This window comes from Castor canadensis, chromosome 8, assembly GCF_047511655.1.
Source record: "Castor canadensis chromosome 8, mCasCan1.hap1v2, whole genome shotgun sequence".
Lineage (NCBI taxonomy): Eukaryota > Metazoa > Chordata > Mammalia > Rodentia > Castoridae > Castor > Castor canadensis.
Genome location: NC_133393.1, coordinates 158,564,813 through 158,581,779, shown reverse-complemented (window position 1 = coordinate 158,581,779; position 16,967 = coordinate 158,564,813). Strand labels below are relative to the sequence as shown.

Sequence of the window (16,967 nt, the reverse complement as noted above, 5' to 3'; positions counted from 1 at the left end):
TGGATGGAATTGGAGAACATCATTCTGAGTGAGGTGAGCCTGGCCCAAAAGACCAAAAATCGTATGTTCTCCCTCATATGTGGACATTAGATCAAGGGCAAACACAACAGGGGATTGGACTTTGATCACAAGATAAAAGCAAGAGCACACAAGGGAGGGGTGAGGACAGGTAAGACACCTAAAAAACTAGATAGCATTTGTTGCCCTCAACACAGAGAAACTAAAGCAGATACTTTAAAGCAACTGAGGCCAATAGGAGAAGGGGACCAGGAACTAGAGAAAAGGTTAGATCAAAAAGAATTAACCTAGAAGGTAACACACACGCACAGGAAATCAATGTGAGTCAATGCCCTGTATAGCTATCCTTATCTCAACCAGCAAAACCCCTTGTTCCTTCCTATTATTGCTTATACTCTCTCTACAACAAAATTAGAGATAAGGGCAAAATAGTTTCTGCTGGGTATTGGGGGGGGGAGAGGGAGGGGGCGGAGCGGGTGGTAAGGGAGGGGGTGGGGGCAGTGGGGAGAAATGAACCAATCCTTGTATGCACATATGAATAATAAAAGAAAAAAGAAAAAAAAAAAAAAGAATTAACCTAGAAGGTAACACACGCGCACAGGAAATTAATGTGAGCCAACTCCCTGTATAGCTATCCTTATCTCAACCAGCAAAAACCCTTGTTCCTTCCTATTATTGCTTATATTCTCTCTTCAACAAAATTAGAGGTAAGGGCAAAATAGTTTCCGTGGGGTAGCAAGGGGGTGGGGGGGGAGAGGGAGGGGGTAAGGGTGGGGGAAGGGGGAGAGAAATGACCCAAACATTGTATGCACATATGAATAAAATAAAAATTAAAAAAAAAAAGAAAAGAAAAATAAAAGACAAAGCTACACAATGGAATAAATATTTATAAATTATGTATTAAATAAAGGACTTGATCCCCAAATATATTTTTTGTTTTGATTTGAGACAGGGTCTGACAATTTTTTAACATGTTAAATACATACTTACACAAAAATGATACCTGTTGAAACCGTACCAGGAATCGGGGGAGGAGGGATAAAGGAGGACAGTAGAGGGGGTAAGTTCATGTGTGATATATTTGATGCAGTGTAACAACCTATGTAAATGGAACAATTTACCTTTTACATCCAGCACAAGAATAAAGGTAAAAAAACCAAAGAAATAAAAAACAAAATAAAACAAAGAAAAAAAAAAATATATATATATATATTTACCACACAACACTTTCACTCCTAGGTATCTACTCAAGAGGAAGTAAAACATGTTCACACAAAGGCTAATACATACATATATCTAGCAGACTTACTCTTTTATTTATTGATTTTGTGGTACTAGGGTTTTGAAGTCAGGGCCTACACCTTGGGTACTCCACCAGCCCTTTTTGGGGATTTTTTTTTTTTTTTTTTTTTTGAGATAGGGTCTTGAAAACTATTTTTGCTCAGGCTGGCTTTGAATGGCAATCCTTCTGATCTCTGCCTCCTGAGTAGCCAGGATTACAAATATGAGCCACTCGTGCCTGGCTCAGAATTATTAATAGTCGAAAGCTAGACACAATCCAAATGTCCATCATTTGGTACATGGATAAAGAAAATGTCAAGTATCTATACAATGATACATGTTAAGTGCAAGAAACCAGGCAGAAAAATACATTGTATGATAAATTGCATGTTAGTTTCCTGAGGCTGCTGTAACAAATCACCACAAACTTAGTTGCGTAATATAAACATATTTCTAGAAGTCAAAAATTAAAGTCCAATGGGACTAACATCAAGGCTACAGCTTCCCTCTGGAAGCTCTGGGGAGAACCTGATTTTTTGCCTTTTTCAGTTGTTCCTAGTCCCTTCTTCATTTTTACTTATATATTTATATATATATATATATATTTTTTTTTTTTTGTAGTACTGGAGCTAGAACTCAGGGCCTTCACATTGAGCCTCTCCGCCAGCCCTTTCTGTGATGGTATTTCTGACATAAATTCTTTCTAAGTATTTCCCTGGGCTGGCTTCGAACCATGATCCTCCTGATCTCTGCTTTCTGAGTAGCTAGGATTACAGGCATGAGCCACCAGAGCCTGGCCTTTATTTTCAAAGCCAGCAATCTCTTTCTGTCCAATTCCATCATTACATTGCCTTCTCTGACTCTAATCCTCCTGCCTCCCTTTTAAAAGGACTTTCTTTGGAGCCGCCTAAATAACCCAGGATGAAGTCCCCATCTCAAAACCATTAAATAACTCACATGTGCAAAGTCTCTTTTATCCCATGTAAGATAACAAATTCATATGGTGCAGGGATTAGGATATAAACATCTTTGGGGGTTTATTACTTGGCCTACCACTACACACTGGACATTACATTCATATGCAATTTTGAGAAAAGGCAAAACTATAGATACAAGGCAAAGCAATACATGTCTGGGCTAGGAGTATGAGCAGAGATTGAAAATAGGCACAAAGGAGTTATTGTATTTCATTTTGTTTCACAACTTAATCCTGAAATCAGAATATATCCTACAATTGATGGCCTACAACAAGCACAGGAAAAAAAAACACTCAACAGTTACCAGGTAAATTCAATATTAAGACCACAATAAGATATCACTACCCACCCACTGCATTGGCTAAAATCACAAAAGTTGGAAACACCAAATGCTGACAAGTATGTGGGACAAACAACTCATGCATCCTTGGTAGGAAAGGAGCTTTTTAAAAAATATGGCTGCTTTGAGAAAAGCTAAACATATACCTAGGCTATGCCACATGAACTCAGTCCCTAGATATTCCCAGGAGAAATGAAAATGTCCTTCACAGAAGGACTTTTTACAGGGAACTTCATAGTAGTTTTATCGTCACCAAAACCTGTAAAGAGCCCAGATATCGGTCCACAGGAGAATGAATAAACAAAGCAAAAGACTACCCAGAAGTAAAGGGGATGAACTAGTGCAAAGCCCTGAGTTCAAGCCCCAGTACCACCCACTCCCTGAAAAAAAAGAAATGAACTAATGAAATGCACCACAAATGGATCTGAGACCATGGTGAGTAAAAGGCAGAAGCTGGGCATTGGTGGCTCATCTATAATCCTAGCTACTTGACAGGCTGAAAGCAGGAGGATCGAGGTTTGAGGCCAGCCCAGCAAATAGTTTTAAGATCCCCATCTCCAAAAAACTAGAGCAAAATGGGCTGGAGATGTGGCTTGAGTGGTAGAGCACCTGAAATTAAATACATGTAACAAAGCATTAATTATAAACGTAGAGTCTATAATTAATACTTTGTTGGTCCTGGGTCTCAACACACCCAAAATACAAAACTTTGTTGGGTACTTTGGTTATTGGACAGTTTGTCTTTTCAGTATGTTTGAACATAATAGAATGTTTGAAAACGTGATAACTCATGATGAAGCCAAGGGCAAATATGAATAAATTATGGATTTAAACCCGCTTTTTTTTTCCCCCCTTTCTTTTCTTGCAGTGCTAGGGATCTAATCCAAGGCTTCATTCATGCTAGGCAAGTGTTCTACAACCGAGCTATAGCCCCAGCATGTTCACTTCTGAATAATCCCTCTAGACAATCTGCTTCACCTGCTGTTAGGTACTTGTTTGACTTCAAAAATCAATTTTAGAGGTACAGATAGCACCTCTCACTTGTGGGTTATAATGGTAACAGTTAATGAAGTCTATTACTGAATGCTCAGCTCAACTATTTCCTAACCTCAATTCTTTCCGTGTCTTGGCCCATAAAAGTCAGCAAACTCAACTGGGGAGACAGATCTGAGACCTGTTTTCCCATCTCCACACTTGGCCACCTTGTCAAACTCATTTGCAAATTTTGTCCTTTCAGCTACTATAATACTGCTGGTGGACAAAATGAGCCTAGTTAAGTAACAATGATCATACAACTGGTAGTAGTTTTCTTAGTTGTTTATAGAATAATAGAACTGGAGGCATGGCTTAAGTGGTAGAGGGTCTGCTTTGCAAGTGTAAAGCCCTGAGTTCAAATCCCAGTCCCACCAAAAAAAAAATTAAATAAGGGCCTCTTGAAGCCCAGAGTAATAGTACAGGCCTGTAATCTCAGCTACTCAGGAAATGGAAGCAAGAGCATCCCAGGTGGAAGCCAGCCTGAGCAAAGTGAGTGGAGACTCTTTCGCAAAAAAAAAAAAAAAAAAAAAACCAGAGCCAGGCACTGGGGGTTTGTGCCTGTAATCCTAACTACTCAGTCAGGAGGACTGCCGTTTGAAGCCAGCCCCAGGGAAATAGTTCAGGAGACCCTATCTTAAAAAAACTCCTTACAAAAAATGGCTGGTGGAGTGGCTCCAGCGCTAAGAGTGAAGCTCTGAATTTAAACAACAGGACAGGGGGTAATGCAGCTGGGCGAGATGGCTAGGTGAGATGGCACATGCCCTGATCCCAAATACTCAGAAACCACAGGTAATCCGATCTCCATCTCCCAGGAAAAGTTAGGAAAACCCCATCTCAGTAAAACAAACCAGGCGTGGTGACACAAGCCTGTCATTCTAGTTACACAGTGGCAGAAGCAGGAAGATACTGGTTTGAGGAAGCTAACCCACTCACTCCCTGGCAAAAACACAAGACTTTATCTGAAAAATAATTAAAGCAAAATAAAGCTGGAGGGCATAGCTCAAGGCCCTGAGCTCAAAACCCTGTTATCATGAGGAGAAAAAAGAAAAGGGGGGGTAGGAGGTGTACGGCCCCAGGCCATATCGAATTCAACAAAATAGGGTAACTCTAAAGAATGATTTTGTAGCTTTATCAAATAGCCATGTGCATTTCCCTAGCTGGCACCACTTAACGAATTTTGGCTGATATACTATAAGCACATCACTTCTAGGTCAAAGCAATTGGGGGAGGGGGGTTGCTAATCTGTCTTTCCCACTGCTTTTCTTTTCTTTTTTTTTTTTTCTTTCTTATTGAGAGGCTCTGACATGGGAAGTGGTTGAAAAATTGTGCAGAGGGCAATGAGGTCTGACTTCCTTGGCAAAACAGGATCTTCCTGACATTACCATTCTGAAAGTCCACTCCCATTGTAAGAGGAGTTTAAACTGGTTTTGCTGAAAAGCACTGACTCCTTTCTTGGGCCCAAGACTTAACTAAAAACAGGAGAAGCTTGGCATCCCTGCCTCCATTTTCTATCTTTCTTTGCTTTTAGCCATTCTCTGCATCCAGGAAAGACAGACAACATCTTCATGGCAAGGGACAGAAACTATACCCAACAGACCTTCCTTTGGATGGACCACCTGACTGGCTCCAGGTAACTCCAGAACTTCTCCCAGAACAAAGTCTGAGACAATTAACAACCAGACCACACCTGTGACTTAACTGTTCCACTATGCACACCCCTGTCCCCACCCCCAGTTCTTTTGTCCATTTAAACCTGTAACTCAACCCTGTCCCCTGAAGATGGCTGGAGAGGAGCTGAATGCTTACTCTGCCTCTCCCTACGGCATTCACCACGCCTCTTTCCTTGGCCATGAGGGGCGGGTGGCAGGTCCTAGAATATAGAATCTCAGGATCTGGGACCTTGTGTCCAAAACTCTGGTTTCACCATGTCTTCCCTAGGTATTGCCAGAGCTGGAAAGCAACCTGGCCCTCCCGCCAGTCCACGAATGAGTGAAAACACCACTGAAGACGTGGGTGATGTTGCTGCAACCTTAGGAAGGGAGGGAGGGAGGGAGGGGGTTTTAGGTGTACTAAAACAGTACACCTGTTACTATTGCCTCTGGGCTCTACACTCGCCATCCTGTGCCCGGCCGCGGTGCTGGGGCCCAGACCCTGGAGACCACATTCTGGGGCCGAAGCCCCGGCCGTGTCGCCAGCGGTGCGCATGCCAGCCCCGGGGCGAAAGTCGCTGAAGGACACGCCAACTCAGCCGGCTCACCACGCGGCTGGGATGGCGCTGAATAAAGATGAAGTTCGGTGGTGGGGGACGTCATCTACTCGCTGCTGCGTGCGCAGAGTCTGGCGTTCCGACGAACCTAACCGAGAGGCACGACGACCCAGGGGCAGCTGGCCTCTGGTCGCCTACCGCGGCCACCGGATCCGCAACTTCCCGGAAGTCCCGCCCGCGGGCGCCCGCCGCTCTGGCCCGCGCCGGCCCTTCTCACTGGTGCGCTCTCGACATCTCGCGGCAGGAGTTCCTCCGGCGCCAGGGGGCGCGCGCGGCTGCACCTGGGCCGCTCAGGCCCGTAACGGCTGCTCTACTGCTCCGGGGCGGGCCCCGAGAGCACTCGCGTTCCCTGGCAACGCGCGGCTGCCGCGATGGAGGGGCGGGCGGGCGCCGGATCTCGGCGGGCCGGCGGCGGACTCGGTGCGGCCGGGCCCACGTCCTCCGGCCGCGCAATGCGGACACCTGAGGCTCCCTGGGAGCGATTCTCCGCCTGGCTGGAGTGCGTGTGTGTAGTCACCTTCGACCTGGAACTGGGCCAGGCTCTCGAGGTGAGCGGACGCCCGCGGGCCTCCCCTCCCAGCCTTCCCCCGCGCCCTTCCACTTCCTTCCCCAGGCCCCTCCCCTCCCTGTGGCCCCACCTTCGTGCCTCGCCTGCCCCGCACCCCTAACGCCTCTCCCATCCTTTTCTTCCCTCCACTACCCCCCTCCCTCGTGCCGCCTCTCGCGTCTGTGCCCTTCCCCACGCAGGTCCCGCCCATCCCCTTCCCAGCGTCCTTTCCCTCTCCAGAGCCCTGCCCCTCCGAAGCCCTTCCCTTTCTCAGTGGTCCCTCTTCCAGAGCCTGCCCTCCACTCTTATTCCTCCCACCCCACCACCACACACACGCACACAGAGGCAGGTCCTACTGCTTTGCTGATTGTCTTCCTACCTGGTTCGGAGCCTTTTAGGCTCCCCACTGCACACGTTGTACCCTCGGGCTGACCTTTGACAGCATGTAGTCTTCCTCCTCCTAAAAAGGTGCCCTTTCTTCAGGGGTCCAGGAGCGCACCCCAGGCAAAGGAAGGAAAGGCAGTGGGAGATAGGCCTGACTGTGTATCCATTGCGGTACCCTCGGCTACATCTCTTCTGCCCCTTTCCCCGTGGAGTCGACGATAACCTCCTGTACTCAAGTCCACCCTCCATGTCCCCTCCCTCCAGTTCTGCAATAAGGATCTTGGATCCATTGTCTCCTGCTGCTGTCTGCAATGTCACCCCTCTTAACTGTCCCCCAAACACTCCTTAATCACTTAGAATCAGATCCAGACCCTGTGAATCCCTGCTTTGCCTCTAGGCCTCCTGCTTTACTTGCCTTGAGCATATGGTCACCAGTTGTGTGCAGCTGGGCCTGGCCTGAGGCCTTTGATACTGTCTTCCCCTGGCCTGCAAGTCTCCACTCCACCCATCCATAGGAGTAGCTTCTCTTCCTCCAGGTGCACATGAAAATGCCAGTTGGGTGTGGTTTAATCCCAGTACTTGGGAGGCTGAGACAGAAGGATTGTGAGCTCCGGCCAGCCTGAGCTAGATGGGAGACCTTGTCTTAAAAACCATGAGAGAGATGGGCACAGGTGGCTCACATTTGTAATCCTAACTACTCAGGAGGCAGAGATCAGGAGGATCATGGTTCGAAGCCAACCCAGGCAAATAGTTTGGAGACCCTATCTTGAAAAAACCCTTCATAAAAAAGGGCTGGTTGGAGTGGTGGTATAGGCCCTGAGTTCAAACCCCAGCACCACAAAAAAAAAAAAAAAAAAAAAAACCAAACCCATGAGAGAGAGAGAGGCTGGCGGTATAGTTCAAGCTGTAAGAGCCCTGCCTAGCAAGTGTGAGGCCCTGAGTTTGGCTAGCATAATTTTTATTAAGGGTTCCAGGGCAGTTGGGCATTGGTGGCTTATGCCTGTAATCCTAGCTACTCAGGAGGCAGAGATCAGGAGGATCAGGAGTATCATGGTGTGAAGCCAGCCCAGGCAAATAGAGACCCTATCTCGAAAAAACTCATCACAAAAATGAGCTGGTGGAATGGCTCAAGGTGTAGGCCCTGAGTTCAAACCCCAGTACCACAAAAAAAAAAAAAAAAGGATTCCAGGGTGCTTTGGGCACAGTACCCACTCAGCACTCTCTGTGGAGAACTCATCCTTACTGCACATGGTCCCCACCAGGTACACCATTGCACACTGCCACAGGGGGCCTGAGTACATGTAGGTAAAATGATTTGCTCTGGCTTACAGAGCTCACTTTCCATTGTCCAAATTGTTACTCCTAAAATTAGAAGTTAAGAGATCTTTTCTGCAGGCATTCTCATGTCTTAGTTGCCTAAAACATAATCATTCAGAAAGTTAATTTAGGCAAGTACTGTTAAAGGCTGTGGGCTTGGGCTCCTGAGCCTTTGTTGAGGCTGCATAGCTAGGGGGCAGCTGATGTTGGAGTGCAGCTTGCTGAGTGCAGGAGACCCAGGGCCACCTCTGAAATGCTTCACAACAGTGACCTGGGCCCCTGTCGAACATTAAATGTGTGCAGAAATCAGCAATGAGTCCATGGGTCGCTCAGCCCCATCCATGACCCTCATCAGATTTGCCTTTTGCCTTTCCTACCTTCCCTGGAAACCTTAGGGAAGAGTGGAGTCCTTCAGACTATCAGGGAACACAATGCACTACAGTCATTCACAGCTAAGCTTGGCTGAGTCTTGTGAAGCCCAGGACTGTGCGTGGTGCAGGGATGCAAAAGACACAGGATACCTCCAGGAGACTTGAACAGGCTTAGCTAAGTAAGTCCTGGAGGATGAGAAGGAGGCCAGCAGACAGGAGGAGACCTATTTCATGTAACCCCTCCTTCAGAAAGCCAACGTAAGCCAAAGCAAGGAGCAATCCACTGATCCATTCGTTTAGGGCTGTCACCAGTTAGGCCCTGTAGTTCTCAGAGGTCATGGAAACAAGCGAACTCTTGCCCTGTCCTGGAGGGTAGGTGAATATGATCAAGTAGGGACAGGGTAAGAGGACCTGGCAGGGAGCTCCCAACATGGGGCAAGGTGGCAGCTGGGTCAAGTGACAGCTGAGCAAAGATATGAAGAAGTAGCAGGGCCTGAGACCCTCTGACCTGGGAGTGGTGGTGAGGGAAGTAGAGGACTAGCCAAGTGGTACCTGTGACCACTTGAGGTAAGTGGGCTCTGATTGCCTTTCTGATGCTGTGGAGCACCAACTGCCTGAGCTGGTAGAGGCAAGGAGGCCTCACCATAGTCTGAACAGGAGGTGGTGAGGTACGGCCATGTGTGAAAGGAGTCAGGAAGCCCACCCAGTTGTGCTGGCCTCATGCTGAGAAGGGCCTGGAAAACAGGAGGTAAGATGGGATCAGCAAGGAGTAGGAAGGTCTAATCCAGAGAAGACAGTGTGTATGTGGAGGGAGTGGGATGCTGGAAGGCAAGGGAGGGGCCAGGAGGAAAGCCTGCATGTACCTGTGGCCCCTGGACACATCCCCCAGCTGACCTTAGTGAGTGGTATAACCTCAGGCACCAAGCGCTCTGTCTTCCCCTACAGCTGGTGTACCCAAGTGACTTCCAGCTTACAGACAAGGAGGTAGGTCCTGGCCTCCTTGGGAGTCGATGTCCCCCAGGAGTGATCTGCTCCTTACCAGGATCTTTGTGTTTCAGAAAAGCAGCATCTGCTACCTGTCCTTTCCTGACTCGCATTCAGGTAGGTGACCTCTGACGCAGGCTCTGGGGCAGGGGAGGTGATGGGCAAGAATTGAAGAGATTGGGTCAAGGCCTAAGGTATCAAGGCCACTTGTGATGCACAGAGCATTGTAGGGATGGGTGTCCACTCAGTGGAGATACTCAGAACTGGAGAAGCTGCAGCAGGACCACTAGCTTCTCCAAAGTCACACAGAAAGCCATGTCTCTGGGCTGATGTACCAGCAGAGTTCGGTCTTCTTCATCCCACCATAGTGGCCACCAGGAACTGGGCCATCCTGTTTCTGCCCCTGCTGACTGTTACCCAGTGTCTGGTCTACTGCCCTAGATGGCTGAGCTAAGCTCCCATAGGGATATTGAAGGTGCTTCTTGTTTGCTGAGTTCATTCTGAGATCCTCAGGATGGGGGTAAGCAGGATCAGGACAGGAGTCCATAGGAAACCCACCTTCAGGCTGAGTTTCCTCACAGGGGCATTTATGCCAGCAGAAGCCAGCTCTGCAGGGCCCTTTTTCTGTGGCCCTCACCCCCGGCAGTGGCAGGAGGGGCTCCCAATCTTGACACGCATGGTGGGGCTACTCCCTCTCAGGCTGCCTCGGGGACACTCAGTTCAGTTTCCGCATGCGTCAGTGTGGAGGGCAAAGGAGCCCTTGGCATGCCGATGATAGGCACTACAACAGTATGGCCCCGGTGGCACTGCAGGTAAGTGGTGGGCTGCCTCTCTGGTCTGTCCTTCTTCCCCCTCCCAAGGGCCCCTGGCTGCTGTGAGCAGCCCCTTACAAGCTCCTGGGCTTTGTGTGGCAGGAAAGATACTGGCCAGGCCCATCCGGTGAGGTTACCAACTGCTGCAAACCCTGCTGGTCCTCTGGGGGTGGGCCAGCTTTTCTGGGGTTTGCTAGAGTCCCTGGAGCTCTTCCTGTGCATCGTGCATCGTGCATCCCTGGCTGGGCAACTGCACCTTCCCTGGCTGGGTACGAGGTTGAACAAAGAGCAAAAGCCTTCATGGACTTCCAGGGCTCCTTTCTTTGTCCCCCTCCCCCACATCAGCTGTGTCAGCAAAGAGGTTTCTAGAGTGGTGTTGCCCACTCACCTTCTGAGCCAAGGACTCCCAGGTCCAACCCTGGAGGCCTCCACCTTAATGGCCAGAGGAGGCTGTGGAGCACAGGGACAGTAGTTCCTGTGGTTCCTGAATCCCCCGGCTTCCTTCCTCAGCAATCCCTGACTGTTTCTTGTCATCCTGGCCCTACCCAGATGGCCTGGGTGGGACATGCTTAACACCCAGCTCCCTTCCAGAGGGAGCCAGCACACTACCTTGGCTACGTGTACTTCAGGCAGGTGAAGGACAGCTCTGTGAAGAGGGGCTACTTCCAGAAGGTGAGCTGCCTGCCACTCTAAGGTTGTGCTGTGGAGAGGTGGGAATTAGTGGGCAGCAAAAGGACAATGAAGCTTTCTAGGAGTCCTAAGGCTTTAGGAGTGCCCACCCTTCTGTTGCCCACCTGGGAAGTAGGACCAGGGAGGGGCCACTGCTGGGCCCAGCTCTCCTTGCAGCTTCTTCCTTACCTAGCATGGCATGTGAGACCCTTTTGTCCCCAGACTCAGGACATCCCTGCTCCTCACTGCTCACTGGCTTCTCACTGTCAGGGTTAGGACAACTTCAGTTTTGAACTCAGGCACTGAAGGCAAAAGCTGCTTGGTCCCTGAGGAGATTGTTCCAGAAAGCTTAGCCACCTCACATTTTCCCTTGAAGGCCTCAGGTCCAGCCCAGCCTTGCTGTCATCTGGGATTTGCCCTCATTCTCTGATGCAGTCATTGGGCTTTCTTCTGTCTCATAATCCTGGGATCTGAGTTTGACCATTCCAGGACAGCCTTCCTGTGGGGCTGGTGGGCCAACTCTATGTGTGACTTCAGGGTCACCATAGGACCTTAAGTCGCAGGGGTGACATCTGCAGCTGGGAGCCTTCTGTGTTACCGCAGTCTTTGGTGCTGGTGTCCCGCCTGCCCTTTGTCCGGCTTTTCCAGTCACTGCTAAGCCTGATTGCCCCTGAGTACTTTGAGAAGCTGGCACCCTGCCTGGAAGCAGGTGAGTGGCCGTCAGCATAGACTGTTGTCTCAGTCATCTCAGCTGCAGTACCTGGTGGGCCACAGCGGACACATTCCCCTTGGGGAGGGCTCCTGACATTAGCCATCTGTGTCCACAGTTTGTAATGAGATTGACCAATGGCCAGCCCCTGTGCCTGGGCAGACCCTGAACCTACCTGTCATGGGAGTCGTCATCCAGGTGAGGGCTGGCTGAGGAGCAAGTACCACTGGAGTGTTTGGAGAAACCCTGCTCCCTCTGGCAGTCGCTCCCTTTTTCCCCAGGTGCGCATCCCATCCAGAGTGGACAGACCAGAATCCAGTCCTCTGAAGCAGTGTGCCCAAGAGGTGGGGAATAGGGAGGAGGAGCCAGACTTTGCCTGAGTGCTGCTCTTGGGCTGTATGGTACCATCTCTGCCTCCCCAGCCTACTCTGCTGCATGGCCAAACCCAGGCAAAGCCAGGGTAGCAGAGTGGTACATCAAAGTGCAGAGCCTGTGCTCGGGGGAGGTAAGGAGCTTTAGCTCTGACCCACCCTCCCTCCACCTGTCAGAACCTGCTGCCAGCCCCAGTGGTCCTTGCCAGTGTCCATGAACTGGACCTGTTCAGGTGAGCCCTAAAGGTACTGTATGCTGCTTTGGAGAAACCCACCAGTGGCTGTATGCATGTGTGTGATGCAGGGTGGGGGCTGCCAAAAGAGGGACTGCCATCTTGAGTGACCCTTGGGATAGTTCTTTGATGGAGAATTGTGCAGAAGAGGAAACCTGTGCCCAGTGCCTGACCCAGAAGAAACAGGCACAAGTGAACAGGAAGGTTTTGGAAGGCAGGTGCCCTGAGAGGCATTAGGGGACTTTTGCTGCCTGAGGCTGCCCCTCTGATTCTCCAGATATGTTCAGGGGAGCCTGGGCTTTCAGCCTATCCTGGGCCCAGCAGGAGCCAGGGCTACTGGCTCAAGGCAGTGAGTGCAGGGGGACAAAAAGGGTCTGGGCAGGCAGCCCCTACCAGGTTTTCGGGGCTACAGCACGACTGCCAGCCCCTCATAGGCAGGGTCTAGGTCAAGTCCCCCATTCCCAGGGCTAGCTTTAGCCAGGTGGTCTGTCAGAGCATGGGGTGGTATTGGTGGCCCAAATGTCCTTCACCTTCAAATGTCCTCACCACTGTCTTCTGATGTGGTGGTGCCCTGTGCTCATGAGTACCTGTGCGCCAGAGAACCACCTGCCCATCTAGGAGAAGCAGCTAGGAGAGCAGAGACCCAGGGCAGGAATCCTTAGTCCTCCCTACCTGACCTCCCAGACTGCTCTACCCACACCAGGTGCTTCCGGCCTGTGCTGACCCATGTGCAGATGCTGTGGGAGCTTATGCTCCTTGGGGAGCCTCTAGTGGTTCTGGCACCCTCACCCGACATGTCCTCAGAGCTAGTGCTGGCCCTGACCAGGTATGCACCTCCACCCCCTGGACTATCCTGGCTGGAGTAGGCCGCCCCCACCTCACTTGCTTCCTGCTGCCCCATTTCCACAGCTGCCTGCAGCCCCTCAAGTTCTGCTGCGATTTCCGCCCCTACTTCACTGTCCATGACAGCGAATTCAAGGAGCTCACCACACGCACACAAGCCCCGTAAGCACACTTCCTTCCCACCTGCCCTCTTATACCACCTCCCCGGGCCTCTCTCTGCCTCTTCGCTTTCTCTCTCTCTTTCTCTCTCTAGACCAAACGTGGTCCTGGGAGTCACAAACCCTTTCTTTATCAAAACACTCCAGCACTGGCCCCATGTCCTCCGAATTGGGGAGCCTAAGACATCAGGTGAGGCATCCAGGGGCTCAGAAACCAGCTTGGGACCTTAGGGGATCTGTGACCTCTGAGCCTGTAGGCATGGCCAGAGCTGTGGCACTGAGGCCTGGCCACTGGGTATATTTCACAGGGGATCTTCCTAAGCAGGTCAAACTGAAAAAGCCCTCAAGGCTGAAGACTCTGGACACCAAGCCAGGTCTGTGCCCCTCTTGGACTGGAGCTCCCTCTGCTGTGGAGGAGCCTTGCACTTGGCCAATTCCCCAGTGGTGACAAGTAGGCCTCCCAGGCCTTCCTCTCCTTCCACTCAAAGGTCCTAAAGAGGGAGACATTGTCTTCTTTAGCATGTCTCTTAAAGTTCGGGGTAGGTAGGGTGAGATGTGCAGGTTCTACCAAAGGAATGGAACTGTAGACAGACTAGACATCCACCTTCACCCATCAGTGGAGCTGCAGGAGTGTGAGAGGGAGGCCCAGAAGGATGGCCACAGCTCTGCCCTCTTGACAGGCCTCTACACCTCATACACGGCCCACCTCCACCGGGATAAGGCACTGCTCAAAAGGCTGCTCAAGGTATAGGCTGCTGGGTAGAACCTGGGCACAGGTACTTGGTGCATGGACCACGCTCATCCCTTGCCTCCTCCCATAGGGGGTGCAGAAGAAGCGGCCATGGGACCTGCAGAGTGCCCTGCTGAGGCAGCGCCTCCTGGAGCTTACCCAGAGCTTCATCATCCCCCTGGTGAGGCCTGGCAAGGGGCAACAGTAGGGGGCGGTGCCAGCAGGAGCTGTAGCCCAAGCTCACTCTCCTCCCTACCAGGAGCACTACATGGCCAGCCTCATGCCACTGCAGCAGAGCATCACACCCTGGAAGGTGGGGTCTGGGGATCCTGGGGAGGGTGGATTCTGTCCCCATCTCAGAGAAGGGAAGACCTGGGGCAGGTGTCCACATGGAGCAGAAGGAGGGCTGTGTTGCAGGAGCCATCAGACTCAAGGCCATCCCTGTGCCTGCCAGGTGTTCTTCACAGGGGAGAAAGTTGGGGGACACAGGGAGAGACTCTGAAACAACCTTTAGAGGAGCTTGGGGCCTCCTGCTTGGGAAGGGCTATCCAGGGAATTTGTCTCATGTAGGGTGGGGTCAGGGATCTTTAGATATGTCCTGGGAGGAAGGTCCTAGTTGGGTGAGGGCAGAGCCTGTGGGGCTGTGCTCCCCAGCATCTGGCTCATATGGCTCTCCTCCTCAGAGTCCCCCCCAGATCCGCCCCTTCCGCCAGGATGACTTCCTACGTAGCCTGGAGCATGCTGGACCCCAACTCACCTGCATCCTCAAAGGCGACTGGCTGGGCCTCTACAGGTGGGAGGACATTGGGCACAGGCTGCAAGGCCATCCCTTGGCACACTGGGTCAGCTGCACAGCTGCCTCTCACCACCCACAGGCGGTTTTTCAAGTCACCCCATTTTGATGGCTGGTACCGGCAGCGGCACAAAGAGATGGCCCAGAAGCTGGAGGCTCTGCACCTGGAGGCAATATGTGAGGCGGTAAGAGAGGACAAGGGTAGGGGATGGGCACAGGCCTAGGATGGAGAGGGGGCCTCAGTGAGTAGGACCTGAAATGTCCCCAGCAGAACATTGAGGCCTGGATGAAGGACAAGTCGGAGGTGGAGGTAGTAGACCTGGTCTTGAAACTTCGGGAGAAGTTGGTGAGAAGCTCCCTTCCCTGTCCAGCTGCCACTCACCTACCTAGAGATGTGCTTGCCTCTGACTACCATTGTCCCTCCAGATACGGGCACAGGACCATCAGCTCCCTGTGAAGGAGATGACACTGCAGCGGGCACAGCTATACATCAAGACAGTCATTGGCTCCCTGCCCAAGGACCTACAGACTGTCCTATGCCCTCCCTAGCATGGGGACAAGGTGTGCAGTCCCCAGGGGCCTGGCTCTTCCAAGCCTCTATTTCCCTGGTGGGGTGGGCCTCCTCCAAGTGAAAGCTCCCAGCCTTAGCCCCTGCCTGCACTGTGGCCCTTTCAGCACCGCCTTTACCCCAGCAGTAAATGCAACATTTGGAATCACAGCCTGGTCCCTGACTGTTGGAAGAGTCTATGTTGACAAAGCTTCACCCCCTCCTGGGCTCCACCTGCCCTTGACAGCCACAGCCTGGGGGTGGCAGTGGGCATTGAATCCTTACTGATGTGGGCATACCCACTGCTCACCCCCTCCTGGCACCCATCTGCCCACACACATGCCTTGGACAGAGGGTGGCAACTGCCAAGGCTGGCCCCATTTCCCACAACCTACCCCCCACCCACCTCGTCTGGGGACTGTGCCCAGAGTCAGCTACTTGAGAGGACAGAGGCTGCTTTGCCATGTGAGGACCTTAGTCCTCACCTGGTTTGTGGGGGGTGAGGGAGGAAGCAGGGAATAGCATGGGGCACCCCTCCTAAGCAGGGTCAGCCTGTCCTTGTTGGGGGGGGGGGTTGGGGGGGCGTGTGGTGTTTTCTTAGCATGGTCCTGGCTCCCTCTCCTGGAACACTCCACTGGGCACCAGCTCCATACATTCCACCCAGGCTGCTAAAGGGCACTCCAGCTGTCACCCGGCCTGAAGGCCTTTGAGCTCTAACCCAATTTTGCCACTCTGGTTCCCATGGCTGGAGTGCAAATGATCTCCTAGGCCGGGGTGAGAGTCCCTTTGAAGTGCCACCTACCTGGCAGTCATGCAGTGTCTTCCAAGTTTGGCCCAGTATGGTACAGCATTGTCCACTCAGCACAGGGTGCCAGTGGTAGGGTATGCACTGAGGAGTGGACCTAGAGCTGCAACCAGGCCCCAGCTGAGTATCACCTGCTGTGAGCTTGTGGGTCTCCTGACCACTCAGACCCTCAGACTCCTTATCTGAGTGACTAGGCTCTGTGCCTGATGCCTGAAAGAGGTGCTGGCAAAGCAAGCTGGTGCAGGGCTGCAGGAAGGGCTTTTGCTTCTTTTCTGAAGCCTCCATGTGTATGACTGTAACCTGACCTGGGTAAGGGTCCCTTTGGCTTGCACCCTCAAGTGAAGCAGGGACAGAGTGAGCACTGCTTGACCTTTCATGCCCGACCTGGCTGAGTCCCCCCACAACAGGGTCCTGGTCCAGTGTTCACAGGTACCAGTGCTGTTCTCAGAACATTTTTTTGTTTTTTTGGTACTGGGGTTTGAATTTAGTGCTCCATGCTTGCTAGGTAGGCACTCTTACCACCTGAGCCACTTCACCAGTCCTGTTCTCAGAACTTTATGCACTGATATCCCCTAACCTTAGCTTAGGACAACCTGTCAGTGTACCTACTTTGCAGGTGAGGAAACAAAGGCAAGGGAGTGGTGATGAAAGTGGGTAGTTGAGCTAGGTCAGTCCAGTGCCGCATCCAAAGATGTGACTGCAATTAAACAGCAGAGGCTGGTGGAGATGGTAATGCCAGGGTTGAGTATGGATGGCACCAGCCCCTGGTGTAGCTCT

The 16,967-nt window shown here is 51.5% G+C and overlaps 2 protein-coding genes across 9 annotated transcripts in view; one reads left to right on the top strand and one right to left on the bottom strand.

The window, feature by feature from the left end:
* Ppp6r2 (protein phosphatase 6 regulatory subunit 2) overlaps positions 1-6,078 on the bottom strand; it is a 92,218-nt gene extending 86,140 nt beyond the window's left edge. Inside the window, exon 1 of the mRNA XM_020181275.2 lies at positions 5,909-6,078. The gene's annotated coding sequence lies outside the window, so the exon portion shown is untranslated. The remainder of the gene's footprint in view (positions 1-5,908) is intronic.
* A 174-nt stretch (positions 6,079-6,252) lies between these two features.
* Dennd6b (DENN domain containing 6B) lies at positions 6,253-15,554 on the top strand. Of its 8 annotated transcripts, none has more exons than XM_074084762.1 (20): positions 6,253-6,465; positions 9,482-9,520; positions 9,595-9,637; positions 10,220-10,332; positions 10,924-11,004; positions 11,539-11,710; positions 11,829-11,908; positions 11,992-12,054; positions 12,259-12,314; positions 13,018-13,140; positions 13,224-13,319; positions 13,411-13,505; positions 13,624-13,689; positions 13,996-14,060; positions 14,137-14,226; positions 14,305-14,358; positions 14,729-14,838; positions 14,921-15,023; positions 15,107-15,184; positions 15,265-15,554. In XM_074084762.1, exons 1-20 carry the CDS (start codon positions 6,289-6,291, stop codon positions 15,385-15,387), a joined length of 1,827 nt encoding a protein of 608 aa, XP_073940863.1. In that variant the 5' UTR covers positions 6,253-6,288; the 3' UTR covers positions 15,388-15,554. The 8 variants fall into 8 exon arrangements, with proteins under 8 accessions (XP_073940863.1, XP_073940865.1, XP_073940866.1 ...); XM_074084765.1 differs by having other exon boundaries at positions 6,254-6,465; positions 11,605-11,710; XM_074084763.1 differs by having other exon boundaries at positions 6,254-6,465; positions 15,110-15,184.
* Positions 15,555-16,967: the final 1,413 nt, after the last annotated feature.

Coding starts and splice junctions, on each gene's coding strand:
- Dennd6b (XM_074084762.1), top strand. CDS start 6,289: ATGGAGGGGCGGGCGGGCGCCGGATCTCGGCGGGCCGGCGGCGGACTC. Junction 12,315..13,017: donor CATGAACTGGACCTGTTCAG/GTGAGCCCTAAA, acceptor TACCCACACCAG/GTGCTTCCGGCCTGTGCTGA. Junction 13,141..13,223: donor CTAGTGCTGGCCCTGACCAG/GTATGCACCTCC, acceptor CCATTTCCACAG/CTGCCTGCAGCCCCTCAAGT.